The sequence below is a fragment of the Charadrius vociferus genome, unplaced genomic scaffold, assembly GCF_000708025.1.
Source record: "Charadrius vociferus isolate BGI_N301 unplaced genomic scaffold, ASM70802v2 scaffold301, whole genome shotgun sequence".
Lineage (NCBI taxonomy): Eukaryota > Metazoa > Chordata > Aves > Charadriiformes > Charadriidae > Charadrius > Charadrius vociferus.
This window is the reverse complement of record NW_009646842.1, coordinates 912,244-926,335: the sequence shown is the minus strand read 5'-3', so window position 1 is coordinate 926,335 and position 14,092 is coordinate 912,244. Positions and strand designations below refer to the sequence as shown.

General features: G+C 51.4%; 2 protein-coding genes across 3 annotated transcripts; one reads left to right on the top strand and one right to left on the bottom strand.

Annotated features, from left to right (window-relative positions):
• Window positions 1-5,905: 5,905 nt before the first annotated feature.
• GNB3 (guanine nucleotide binding protein (G protein), beta polypeptide 3) lies at window positions 5,906-10,773 on the top strand. 2 transcript variants are annotated; one of them, XM_009892438.1, is made up of 9 exons: window positions 5,906-5,962; window positions 6,550-6,588; window positions 6,762-6,868; window positions 6,981-7,044; window positions 7,161-7,323; window positions 7,425-7,491; window positions 8,414-8,615; window positions 9,784-10,000; window positions 10,500-10,773. In XM_009892438.1, exons 1-9 carry the CDS (start codon window positions 5,906-5,908, stop codon window positions 10,604-10,606), a joined length of 1,023 nt encoding a protein of 340 aa, XP_009890740.1. In that variant the 3' UTR covers window positions 10,607-10,773. The 2 variants fall into 2 exon arrangements, with proteins under 2 accessions (XP_009890740.1, XP_009890748.1); XM_009892446.1 differs by lacking the exon at window positions 6,550-6,588.
• A 1,649-nt stretch (window positions 10,774-12,422) lies between these two features.
• CDCA3 (cell division cycle associated 3) lies at window positions 12,423-13,417 on the bottom strand. Its single transcript, XM_009892913.1, has 3 exons — window positions 13,348-13,417; window positions 12,948-13,069; window positions 12,423-12,563 (listed from the first exon to the last, which is right to left on the bottom strand). The coding sequence occupies exons 1-3, from the start codon at window positions 13,415-13,417 to the stop codon at window positions 12,423-12,425; spliced, it is 333 nt and encodes a 110-aa protein (XP_009891215.1).
• Between the last annotated feature and the right edge of the window lie 675 nt (window positions 13,418-14,092).

Here is a 14,092-nt window from a genome sequence, read left to right as displayed (position 1 = left end):
ACCGAATTGCCCCTGAAAGCAGAAGAGATATTTTGTTTATCATTTTCCACCCTGATACAAAGACAATCTGCTGTCACTGCCCAGGGGATTAGTGTCCCAAGATGGGATTATATTGTAGCCAAACGGGAATTGAATGGGGTAGATGTGGAGTATCAAAAAGAGCAGTGACCCTTTTCCTGGGAAGCATTAAGAGCCAGAGATCAATCTGGGGTCATTACATACACAGGCCTTGATGAGAGTTGTGGACGGGGACCCCAGCTACAGTTCAGATGGAAGAAATCTGTAGGGCCAGGGGTGTAAGAGGTGAGTGGGTGATCCCCTCATCGCTGTTGGCACAGGGTCCCAGCCCCATGGAAAGAGAAGTCTTCCCTCAGTCTAAATCCAGGCACTTCCTTAACATGCAGGCTTGGGAAACCTGCATGGGCAACCCTTTTTGCCTCCTGGCCTCCCCAGAGTCACCGGAAGAAGACAATTTGATGTGTGCGTTTCAAATTCCTTCTCTCTGGCAGGAGGTCCATGACACTAGCACTTACACGTCCATCCCAATGATTTATGTGGGGGCACTGGATGGTTCCTGCTTGACAAGGGTGTATTGGGGGGTGAGGGGCCATAGTCCACATCTCTGGCTTGCTTTGCCCAAAGGTGGCCTGGGTGATTAGACTGATGGCCTCCTGACGTCAGATGAGATCCGTTAAAAGGTATTTATCTCGGGCTTGGGCCAAAGCCGCGGGAGAGATTAAAAGAGATTGAGGCCAAGATAATCCCCTCGCAGCATCCCACTAAAGTGGCTGCCAAAAGGCACGCCACCAAATCTTTTGCCACCCCTGGCCCCTGTGCCCAGTTCTGTTTTCCCCATTGCAGAGCCCAGTTTGCTGCCCAGAGCAGGTGTCACCCCATCCCTGCCATGGGTTTTCCCTTGGCAGGGCCACTGTGGGTGACAGCATCCTTCTTCCCGCCCTGCCCAGGACACGTGTGGCACGCTGTTCCTGGGAAAACGTGAGTTCCTGTGGACTGTGAGGTGCAGCAAGCCCTGCCCCAGTGACTGATAATCCTAGCCTGTTCTGGCTAATCTTCACTTTATTAGTTTGTTGCTGGTTTAAACAGAGGGAGTCAAATCCGCCTGTGATGGTTTCTTTCCCTTCAGGAGCAGCGTGATACTCTCTCTTTTCACCCCTCCCCATCCACCTGCTTTGCATTACGTCCCAATCCGATTTCCCCAAGTCTCTGGTGTCTGATTTAATTTGCCTGACGCTGCTCCTGGAATCAGCCCTCCCCCAACCCCTCCCGTCCACAGCCTTCCAGCTCCCCATGGGGAGATCAGTCCTGGGAGAGGCTGAGGAGCGGAGAGGGAGCAAAGGACCTGCTGGGTGGACCGGCAGGACTGATTGGAGAACGCACGGGGACAAGGGGTTTCTGGCTGGTGGGGAGCCAATCTCAGCAGAGGAGGCAGACCGTGAAGGTCCCATCCAGGGGGGACTGCGACTCACTGCGCTCTACAGATCCCGGTAAGGATGCTGCCTTGCTGTGATGCCTGAGGTCACCTTGGTGAGCCTGGCACTTGGGACCCTGGGTTTCTTGGTGTGATGCTGTGGGGAGTTTTTGCACATGAGCTGATCCCATCTGAGAATGTGGGAGGGAAGATCACAGCAGAGAAAGAGTTGTGGTTAGCACTGAGATGTGTTTGTGATGGTGAGGGGCTTTGCACGGGATGGAGTTGCTTATTCTTCCCTTGGCAGGTAAATCTCACCGGTTTCCGGACTAGAACAGGAGGGCAATGCCTTCCCTGAAGGACCTAGCACTCGCTACCCATACACGGTCCTGCACTCCCGGTGCGCCCCTGTGCACACCTCTTTGCAGCTGGCTGCTTCTCCGGATGGAGAAGGAGCCCTCAGAAAGCAAGGAGCAGAGCAGGGTAATTTTACCCTGGCCTTTGATCTCCATCACAGGAGAGGGGGATCATCTCTGTATCCGGCTCTGCAAGGACCCCAGGGTCACCAGGGCGAGCATGCGAGGCCAGCCAGGGATTACACAGAGACCCAGAGATGCTGCCTATCAATGCTCAGTCCTCCCTCCTGCACCTTTCCCTTTTCTATTTACAGCCCTCTCGCAGGATCCCACAGAGGGACCATCCCCTCCGCAGCGTGGGGGAAGCTGTCCGGAGGATAGGAAATAAGGGAGTTCGCCACCCCTTTCTTCCCACCCATCACTTGTGCCCCCATCCCCACAAGGGAGTGATGCTCACTGTGACAGCCCCTGGGGTGCAGACTGGGCCCCCGCCATGGCGTGGTGCAAGGGACATAGCCACTGTCCTGAAAAGTCATGGCGTGGCAGCAGAAGGTGGAAGGCGGATGATTCCAGACCCTCCTCAGCCTCGCACCACAGTAGAGGCATTTGGTCTGCTATGAGCAGACACCCAAGGGCTCAGGGTGGGTCTGGTTGCCCACAGACAGGAGGGCGACAGCAGGTGCCTCCAGCAAGTTTGTCAGAAAAGGCGGGAGGGGAGAGAACAGTGATGTTGGAGAGCAGAAGAAATGAAACGTGGCTTCAAAAGCCAAGAGCTGTGAAGTGGGTGAGAGCAACCAAGGCAGAGCTGAGAAGAAGGCTGGCGTGAACCAGCTAAGCCCAAGCTCTGTTTGGTTGTGCTGTGCTCCTCGGTGATGCTTGTAGGAGGCACAACTCTGGACAAGTGCTGGTGCCAAGGTCCTCCTGTCAGTAGCTGTTTGCAATGCTGGGGAGTGGTGGTGAATTGCTGTTTCAAAGATACCAAAGGACTTGGTTTCCTCCACTGCTTATCATCCACCTGAAAGACCCCTTACTTTGAGAAAGCACTGAGCGTGCACCATTTAGAAGCCTTTCCCATTACAACCAGGTTGGGCAGCTACCATGAGCAACCATGAGCTGATCTGTGGACCCACAAGAAATGTGCATCCCCAAGGTCCCGCTGGTTCATGGCAGGAACGTGCCTTGGCCAGACTCCCAACTCCATTCTCCTTTCCTCTGTTCTTCCCCTATTTGTTTCCCCCATTTCCTGTCCTAAATTTACATGACCATGTCAAGCTGCTCTTTTTGCACACCTGCCATGGTCCTCCTGGGAGGCAGCTGCACTCCGCTGGGGACCAGGTAACTCACTCTCCACAAGCTGCACTGGGACATGATGGCTGGAGGTGACAGGCGAAGCTGGAGCTATTATTATCACTCATCTGTGGCTCCTTGTCCTTCTGAGGCTGAGAACAATTCCCAACTTCATTTAGAGCGTTCCCTCAAAGGGATTTAAAGGTTCGGACAGAGTCCTGAACCTGAGCTGCACCTTCTCTATATTTAGCCCTTTTTATCCGTCCTCGACATTGTGCCCCTGCCCTTTGATCTGCCTACTGGCTCCGAAAGCCCCTCATCTGGTTGTGCAACTTGACAGAGCAGGTGCCTGTGAACTGGCGCTCCTGTGCTTGTGCCAGAGTTGAGAAAGAAACACCTGGGGAAAGGAAGAGAACGGTAAAAAAGCAGGAGAGGTGCAAGGAAGACTGGGGATCCCATGGGCAGTGAGGAGGACATGTGCAGCCAGCTTCACCTGGGGCAGAAACTGGAAGGAAGAGAGAACAAGGTTCCCATCTCCATGCAGGTCTGGGTGGGTAAAATCAGAAGGCCACACAGACAGATTAGGGCAGGTGGAGGGACAATGATCTCAGATGGCCAAAGGTGTGTGGAATAACAGGTTGGAGAGCTTGGACACCAAGCAGAGGAGACGGGAAGGAGGGCGTCAAAGGGAAGAGGTGGCCCAGAAGGGAAAGGCAATCCAATGCTTAGGGTTGATGGAGGGCAGGTAGGATCAGTCCTAGGGAAAACTGAGAAAGAAGAAGGTGTGGACCACAATGGTAGGGCTGGTCTCCACAGGGTGGCTGGAAGTTCAGGTATGCCACTTGGTGCGCTGGTAGGCAATGACCAGAGCTGGACACAGTCTCCACAGCTCGACTGTACACTGAAGCTGAGGGGGAAATGCCACAAGATAAGGAGGATGTGTAGCCTTCTACTGAAAGCAGTAAGGCCTTCCCCAGCATCTCCCCAGTCTGTCGGAGACAGCATGGGGTGCCCAGCCCCTTCCCAAAATAGGAGAAGTGCATGCAGGTGGGATTTCATGGCCAACATCCCTCGACCAGGTGCAACTATGCATCCTTGCTGGGAGGAACTCCTTCTTCACTGTTCTGTCAAAACAAGAGAAGAAATAAGCAGTGGAAACACCCAGCTCAGGTGCTGGTCTGTCCCCATCCTTCAGCCAAGAAAGCCACAGCGACATTCGGGGGAAAGGGTTCTGGAGGGAAACCTGAAGAGATCTATGAAGCAGCGAGCAAAAGTGGGACCTGAAAGGTATCTGTATGGGCTTGCCCACAGCAAGACAGCAGCCTGGCATGGAAGGACCCAAAGCCCCGTTGGCTGGAAGAAACAAGTCCTTCAGGCAACAGGCCAGAGAGGCATCAAGGTGACGTGACCCATAGCGACTAGGAGAAATTGTGCAGATGCTGCTGGAGCATTTCTTGGCCTTGGGGCGAAGTACTGGTTCTAATCATGAACAACACCTGGAGCACGTCTGGACACTCACACCTACCCAGGAGAAAGATTGAAGCAATTAAGGCCAGATTTGTCTACAAGATGGTAGAATCACTAGTGAAGTTTTAAGTGCACATAACAAGAAAGAGAGAACAAAACAGAGATGCTGTATAATCATATGGTGCACCTGCATCTTGAATATGGATTACAGTTTTGGTTCACTGCTCTCTCTGCAAAAACATATCATCTATACTCTGTAAACAACTGAAAAGGGCTTAGAGAACAACAGAGGTAATAGGATGTAACGGCTTACATGGGAGGAATGACTAAGTGTGCTCTGCAGTCTGGAAAAGAGATGGATGAAGACAGATATGACAAAGATCCATAAAATACCAAGTGATGCTGAGAGACCATTTGTTTGCTGATTCTTCCAACTCAAAAGCCAGGGACCACCAAGTGGAACTAGTGCCGTTGGGGAGTAACAGAACCAGGGACTTCTTTGCAGAGCCCGCCACTACGCTGTGGAAGTCATCATCATGGAGTACTGAGGATGCCAAATTTTGACATGGGCACAAAAATTGTGTGGACAAATGCATAGAAGAAAAATCCATCAAGGGTTTCACACTGTAATGCTGCCTCTAGCTTTGGACATCAATTAAAAATCTGGGGATAGGAAAGTAGGAGAAATACCACTATCTGTTTGTGTTATTCTTAGATCCTTCCCTAGGCACTCACCTTTTTTTTTGGGGTGGGGAGTGGGTGGGTGGAGGGGAGGATGGAAAACTAGAAGGGAACCCTGACAGAGCACCTCAAAAGCCCCCAGATTTCCTTGAGGGTCAACAAGCTGTTGGGCACTGCCTGGTGATGCTTTGCGTAGGTCAAATGATAGGAAATAGCCACTGCACTCCCTGGCTCCCTCCATCAAGTTTCCTCCTCCTGGAGCCGAGGGGGACAGCTTGGCCATGGACAGGGAGAACCTGATGAAAAGGACCCAGGACTTGGTAGGGCTTGGAATGGAGAAGTTAAAAATAAAGAGGTGAGGGGACAAGTGTGGCCAGAACCTCAACAAGAGGCTCTGGAGGTCTTCAGCTTCCAAGTGTACATGTAAGCAGGATACAAGACCAAATGGACATTTGATCAGGCCCAGTACAATCTTCCCAAATACTAAGGGCTTTGACCAGATACAGCATGGCATTACCAAGCATTCAGCCAAGAAATGGTCACTAAGCCTTTATCAGAGATGCCTACATTTGCATAACTGAGCCCTCATATTCTACCTTTCTACCTCACACCTTTCTCCTTCGATTTTTTTTTCCCCCAGAATCAAGGCTGCCCCGCGTGGAGGAGCCACCCCTAGGTCAGAAAGATGGGGGAAATGGAACAGATGAAGCAGGAGGCTGAGCAGCTGAAGAAGCAGATTGCGGTAATGCTGGCAACGGTCATGAAACTGCTGAGTGATGTCCACCTCCCCCACCCCCCCGCTCCGTGCCCAAGTTCTCCTCCTCAGTCACAACTTGGAGTTGAACTTTGTCCATCTACATCCTTGGAGCCCTCTGCAGTTCTGCACAGCCCTTTAAGTGCTAATGGAAATCTTCATAGCATAGTGGGGGAAGAGAGGGAGGGGAAGGGAGAGAAGAGGGGACACTACAGCAGTGAGAAGGAAGTGGCCACTGACATTGTGTCTGCAGCGAGCCAAAGAGTGTAGGGTGTCCCCAGGACCTCCCCTGCCTGGAAGGAAGCTGGTGTTCTGCCAGGCAGGAGGATCCATGGAAAGGGTATTGCATGGGTAAATTGGGGCTGACCAGCTTTTGGCTCACCTTCCTGATGTTTGACTCGTGCCAAGGTGCCCTAGTCACAGACCAGGATCCCCCTATGCTGGCCACAGTCCAAACACAGCAAAGCCACAGTTCCTACTGGTAGCAGCCCCCAGGCTATGCCCCTGAATTTCAGTTGCCACTGCCTTCATCACACAGCTTTTTTCTGTCTCATCTGCTCTTGTCTCTTCTCCAGGATGCCCGGAAAGCCTGTGCAGACACAACGCTTGCTCAGGTAAGGGATAGGGCTGGCTGGGCAGGTGAGTGTGTGTGTGGGTCAGCTAGCACCACCGCAAGGAAGACTGTCTCCCATTGGGAAGCAGAGTTAGGAGGCAAAGATGTGGGGAGCGGTAAAGCTCCTGCCAGTCCAATATTATTTCTTTTTCTCTGCCCCTACTCTTTCCTCAGATTGTGTCTGGAGTGGAGGTTGTTGGTCGCATCCAGATGCGGACCCGAAGGACCCTGCGTGGGCACCTGGCCAAGATCTACGCCATGCACTGGTCCACAGACTCCAAGTGAGAGACACGCTGCTTGACCTGCTGGATGCAGGGCAGCACACGGGTATGAAGGGCGAGAAGGCTCTGATGGGAAGAGAGCTACTAACGTGGTCTTGTTCCTCTCTCACAGACTTCTGGTCAGTGCCTCACAAGACGGGAAACTGATTGTGTGGGACACGTACACAACTAACAAGGTAGGAGTCAGGCGGCTGCAGCGAAGCGGGATGCTGGAGTGGGTCTCCTCAGAGCTCGTGCCCTTGCCCTGCTCTCTCTGCTGCCAGAGTCCTGACAGGGTTTCTTGTCCTTGCAGGTTCATGCCATCCCTTTGCGTTCTTCCTGGGTCATGACCTGTGCCTATGCCCCCTCGGGCAATTTTGTAGCCTGTGGGGGCCTTGACAACATGTGCTCCATCTACAACCTCAAGACTCGTGAAGGCAACGTCAAAGTGAGCAGGGAGCTCTCAGCTCATACAGGTGTGTCTGCTGCCTGCCTGCAACCTGGGTGCCCTCTGCTTCCAAACTTCACCCTTCTAGCCCTGCCCCCTTTCTCATATTTGCTTGTTCCCACTTCCCAGGTTACCTCTCCTGCTGCCGATTTCTTGATGACAACAATATTGTGACTAGCTCTGGAGATACCACATGGTGAGTATTATCTTCCGCATCCTAGTGACATGACCTCTGGCTCTTTGAGGCACGGCGCACATCAGCAAGTGCAGTCTTTTTGCTCTGCAGTCTAAGGACAAATGGCTTCTACACGAGGATGCCACAGAGAGCACCTTAGGAAGCCAGATCTGTTCTTCCTCCCTTGGCAGAACAGGTGCTTCTTTTGCCAGTTGAGATCAGGTCAAGACGCAGGTCTATTGGTGAAGCAGTAGGGACTATGTTGTCAGCTCTGACTAAGCACAGTGTCGTTCACCCTAGAACAGAAAACACCATAAATTTATGTGGAGCCCACATACGCGCTCCACTTCTCAAGTCTTGCCCACTGTGCAGCAGACACCTGCAAAGCCAGTGCCTGGATCCTTTGGTTCCTGGCTCTCAGGTCTCACTTGTGCTGTGACTCTGAGGAGTGCTGAGTCTTTATTCACCCCCACCCCATCCCAACACTTGTTTTGGAAGAACCTCTTGATCAAGGATGAGTCAGGATGTGACATTTCCAGCAGAGATCAAGGTTTTGCCTGGTTGTGATGTGGGACCCCAGTGAACATGGCCCATGTGTCCTACAAGCATGGATATAGCAGACCTTTTTCAGCTGTTTGCCTGCGGGTCCCTCTTACCTCCTCTCAGTATTCCCTTCAGCTGATGCAGTTATGGGAATACGGTCAAACCTCACACCCCCCCAGCTTTAGTCTAACTCTGCTTTGGCAAAAGTATGACCAGAAACAGCTGTGAAGATACCTCCTGTTGCATAAAACTGACTCTGGCGATACTCTCGCCTGTTTTCCCATGCTGTAGCCAGGCCCATGGCTTCCCTCCTTTTGTTTGTGAGTGGGACAACTCTTCAGCCCAGCTCTACATCTGTTCTGCATGGGTTGTCTCTGAGAAATTCTCTCCTCTCCCACAGTGCGCTATGGGACATCGAGACAGGGCAGCAGAAGACTGTGTTCCTGGGACACACCGGCGACTGTATGAGCTTGGCCGTCTCCCCAGACTTCAAACTCTTCATCTCTGGGGCTTGTGATGCTACTGCCAAACTGTGGGATGTGCGGGAGGGCACCTGCCGTCAGACCTTCTCAGGGCACGAGTCCGATATCAACGCCATCTGTGTATGTATGCCATCTGCACAGAGGTGGGGAGGCATGGAAAATGGAGGGTAGACCAACTCTGAAACAGGGTCTTGGGACAAGGTTGAAAGAAGCTGTCACAGTGGGGTGGGGAACAAATGTCTTGCAAGACCTTGGCCCCATGATCCATCCTGCAGCAGGGAGGGCCTGAGTTCACTGAAGTTTGGAGGCTGGCTCTTCCCGGGCACCAGGACATCTAGATCTGACTCAAAGCACTGCTTGGACTCAGCCAGTACACCATGATCTGTGGAGCTCAGCACCCTATCACAGGTGCTGGTGCAGCTTTGCTCATAGCAGCTGTTGAGAACCATGGTTCAGGCATGCTCCAGGAGCCCTGGCGCATGACACAAGTGAGGAAGCAGGAATATCTAACTCAGCTGAGGGTCTCAGTCAGCTCCAGACAGCAGAGGTGGGAACTTGGGATCACAGGGAGATCTTCTGAAGACGAAATCCTCACAGGAGGCAGCACAGACATTTGAGGGCAAGTATCCCCCTCCGAGGCAAGGAGTCAAACCAGAACCTTGGAGGTGGCAGGACAAGAAACATGTCAGTTTAATCCCATGTAGCTAACCAAATGAGTCTGCCAGCTTCCTGCAATGTCTGCTGCTTGAACCACCCTCCACTGACTTCAGTTAGCACAGCTTTTCTCACCTGGCCCATGGCTACCCTGCCAGCCGTATGGTTTTCTGCCATACCTGCTCCTGAGGAGCTCTTTTTCGCTCCTCAGAGCAAGGACACAGAAAAGGGTTGTGTATGAGAAGGTTGGGGTATGAGGATCAGACAGAGAAAGGCTCTCGTAGCTCTGAATCATGCCAGACCCCATCTGGGGGATAATGGGTGGATACTTGTCAAGCCCCAAACTAACAGCTGGAGTTAAAGAGACAATAATCCTTCCTCAAACCTTGGGATGTCTTCCAATAGCTCTAGCCCCTAGGTCATTTGCTTTCTTGAGGTGGAAGGGCTTTACTAGGTCTTCGGAGAAGCATCAGCTTCCTTTCAGTTCCTTTTCAGACTCAACTTTTATGATCCTGTGTCTTGTCCCACTGGGTTTTCTTACCTCCGTGTCTTGCTGGTGGTTAGCAGAGAGGTGAACAGTTGAGGAAATCTGTAAGGCACAGCCTGATTAAAATCTGGTATGTGCCCTTCTCAGTTCTTCCCTAATGGTGAAGCCATCTGCACCGGCTCAGATGATGCCACCTGCCGTCTCTTTGACCTCCGGGCAGACCAGGAGCTCATAGTGTACTCTCACGAGAGCATCATCTGCGGAATCACATCAGTCGCCTTCTCCCGCAGTGGGCGCCTCTTGCTTGCTGGTTATGATGACTTCAACTGCAACATCTGGGACTCGCTGAAAGCAGAGCGTGTGGGTGAGTGGCTCCTGGAGGTCCCTCTTTCATTCCCTGGGCTTCCATCCAACATCTTTGGATACTCCCTGATGCTCACACACAGAATGCACATAAGTGCAGGTTTTCTTTCGGATGTGGCCCCTAGCCTCTGAAAATTTATAATGCATCCACCAACGGCATTGCTATTTCTCAGTCTTATCAAGGAAGCCATCCTTTCTTAGTCCTACCGTCGCTCCAGGGTGAAAGCAGTTGTATGAGGATTCAGCTAGCTGGATCTTCCCTAGAACATTGTTCTTTGGCCAGTCCCATGGGTGGTGGTTGAATGTCATTCACAAATGTTCTTCTGCACATTTGTTCTTATTAACCACATATTGATGGTAACATGTTCTGCAGGAATGGACAGCACGATACACAGGGATGTAGGTACACAGCCTAACGATGTGTGTCCTCACCGTGGTCAACCCCTTCGTTTCTCCCAGGCCCCACTTCTTTTCCTGACCTCTCTTCTCTCCCCCCATAGGAATCCTTTCTGGCCATGACAACAGAGTGAGCTGCCTGGGGGTGACGGCAGATGGCATGGCCGTTGCCACCGGCTCCTGGGACAGCTTCCTCAAGATTTGGAACTGAGGACGGCAGCAGAGCGGGAAAGAGCAGCGGAAGCACGGCCCACAGCCCGAGCCCACGCAAACAGCATTGTCAGCTGAGAACAACAGAAACGCCTACCTACCACTCCAGCTTGTCTCTAGACACAGGTCACTTGTAGGGGTCTCCCAGAGTGAAAGGGAAAGGAGAGGTCGGGGAGGGGGGAGCAGGGGGAGCTAGGGAGAAGGATCACACACACGGGCCCTTCTCTCCACCTCTCAACAAGCCCAGCAGTTTCCAGCCTCGTGCAGGCTTGAAGACCTGCAGAGAGCACTGTTTGTTCTATCTCAGGACTTTACGGTACAGCTCAGACACCCTGCATCTTTCTTCAAACGCCTCTACCCACCTTGGCACCCATCCTTCAGAGGACCCCTCATCCACTGCCTCTGTCCCAGACTAAGCTCTGTCCCCGGTTTGACTCTACCCAGTTTCTCTGTGCAGCTGTCCTGTATCCCTGCAGACAGCCTCAGAGACGTACTGGGTTTGAGACTTCTATCGTGCAACCTCAAACAAAAAAGGTAGTGTAAATTGGGCTCATTTTCTGTTGGGGAAGACTTAGCTCAAGTCTTATCTATGCATAAATGGGGGAAAGGTAGCCCTCAGACCTGCCAGAATACCAGGGAATATTATATTTATTCTTATTTATTGTCTGCTTCTTGCTGTTCCTTCTCTTTTTGCCTCACTCCTGCATTGTGTGATGACCCTGTCTAACCAGTAGCCATCAGCCCCAGTTTTCAAATCTGTAATAGATCTTCATAGCCCAGGCAAATAAAGAAAGCTTACATAAGCACTGCAGGCTGTGTTCTTTCCAACATTGCAACAAGCTACTGCCAACCTAATTGTCCTCCTCTGACTACTGCCTGCTGACCCCATCCAAAGAACATTTCATCTGCAGGCCTTGCTCTACCTCAAAGTCCCCAGGGGATGGTGTTCCTCACCAGTGTTTTTGTTGAGAAGAGGCTGTTAGTCCCGAGTCTTGCTGTCCTACAATCGGGATAGAGAGCTGAAAATGCACCCTTGGCAAACCTTGGAGATTTGAGCTCAATTGCAAGGGACAGCTGTTACATTCATCCCCCGTTCCACTTGTTGGCTCATAGCGGCAGCCTGGGGTCCCAAGGCTCTGCTACTGGGAGTTGGAGGTCAACAGGGTGTAGTGACTTATGAACAGGTCAAGATATTAATACACCCTACTATCGCATTCTATTTTGGATCCCACCCTCATGCCAGACCCTTGTAACAGGCTGCTGTCCTTCACATACGAGTTTCAGGCCAGTGTAGGTGCAGCAGAACTCCAGAAGTGACTCGAGATCCCTCAGTCTCCTGCAGAGCTGCAGCTTCCCAGCCCACTCTGTAGGTATATGGGTTCAAGGACAGACCCTTCTCAGCACAGCTCTATGGTGGCATGTTACAGGCGGGGGACAGAGCTGAGTGTTAGGGCTAATGAGGTTGAAGTATTTGTTCCTGAGTCCTTGTCCCCAGAGAAAACATTGCACCGGGCAAAGAGGGAACTCTTACTGACCTATCAGAACACACATACAGTCAAGCAAAGGTTTAATACAAATTTATTTGCTACAGATAAGAACTCTACAGTAAATCAATACAACTGATATACAATAGAAGACTCAAAGTCTGTTCTGTACATAAGATGCAAAGAGAAATATAGTGTGCTCTTTCCTCAACAGGGATAGGCGAGAAGAACGACCACAATTCTGGAGTTTCAGTCTATTGAAGGATTTCTCGCCCCTAGAAGACTCCCAAAACATAGAAGCAAATTACAGTAAGATCTTGGAAAAGTAAATATCTAGTTCTCCACAAAAGGACACTGATGGTTCTCTTTGTTCAAGTCACTCCAAGAACAGTTCCCAGATTTGAGGCTCCTGCTCAGATCCACTGTCACCTCCTTCTTCTCCCCAAGGTTCTCTCCCAACACATGCCTCTTACCCTAGAGAAATAAATAAAAAAAAAAAGAAGCAAAAAATAAAGGGTAAAACAAGTTAAGTGGCAGTTAGTTAATTTTCAGTGCAACACAGCCCATTTTCAGGACATTAAGCTTTGGCTCTCTCGCAACAATGTTTAAGAGGGACTTTTTTCTACAGCCTGAAGAGAAAGGACACATTGATGTCTCATGGTAAGGCTAAGGATACAGACATTGAACAAGATGCATCTAGGGACAAAACTGACCCACAGAAAAATACTTCTGAAGTCACTAGGCTCTACAGGCCTAGGAGACCCCAGTTCCAAACTGGGGCCCTAAAAAAACACAGCATTGAAGAATTTGTGGTTTTTCAGCCCATTCTCCCTCCCGCAGTATGACAATAAGCTTTACCTGGCGAGGGGCAGGAGCACTTGGGGAATTATCATCTTGTAGGATGCTGAGGGGAGAGCGGCCAGTTCCACCAGATGTTGCCATGATTTTGTTGTTGGCCTTGCGTCTTACAGGCTTGTTTCCTAGTGACAGGAGGAAACATGTCAGTGTGCCACAAGGGTAGAGGGTCCTCGATTTTAAACACCTCCTGGCCTTTATGATCTAACTTGCTCACCTGCACAGCGAAGACTGTTACACAAGGACTTCCAGGTAAAGGGATCACAGAATTGTTGAGGTTGGAAGGGACCTCTTGAAGACATTAGGTCCAACTGCTCTGCTCCAGCAAAGCCACCTAGAGGCAGTCGCCCAGGACCATGTCCAGATGGTTTTTGAGTATCTCAAAGAATGGAGACTCCATAACCTCTCCAGGCAGCTTTCTCCAGTACTTGGTCATCCTCACAGCAGAAAAAAGTATTTTCTGATGTTGACATGGAGCCTCCTGTGTTCCAATTTGTGCCCATTGCTTTTGGTCCTTTACTAGGCACCACTGAGAAGAGCCTGGTTCTCCCTTACATCCTCCCTTCATGTACATACTAATAGGACAGCCCTGAGCCTTCTCCAGGCTGAAGAGTCCCAGCTCTCAGCCTCTCCTCATAGAAGAGATGCTCAGCACAGAGTTTTCTGAAGCACAGGCTATATCAGAGACTCTCAGCACCACTTGCTCATAGCACATAGATGTGCTTCCCACCCTCGCTCCCCAGCTCTTCCCAAGGAGAAGCTTCAAGGTCCCGCTGAACAGGCCTCCACGGTTACAAGCCTGCGTCTGAGAGAGGAAGAGCTGACATTTACCTCTTAAGGAGGTACATTTACCTCTTGACTTTGACTACCGTCTGAAAATGTAGTTTTTCAACTCCAGAGAGAAATCAGCTCAACAGCAGAACAGCTCCCCAAAGGGGTACCCCATCCTCCAGCTGCAGAACCCCAAGGCCAGGCTGCCCCAGGCAGTGGCAGAGAGCCGAACCAGGGCACGGGGAGGAACGGCCAAGGTCTTCATAAGCAAGTGGGCCTGGAGAAGGCACACGCACACCCCACAGGGTGTTGCTGCTCACACCGCACAGCTCCCCACGCACGGCGGGCCGCAGAGGTGCGACCCCCCCATACACACA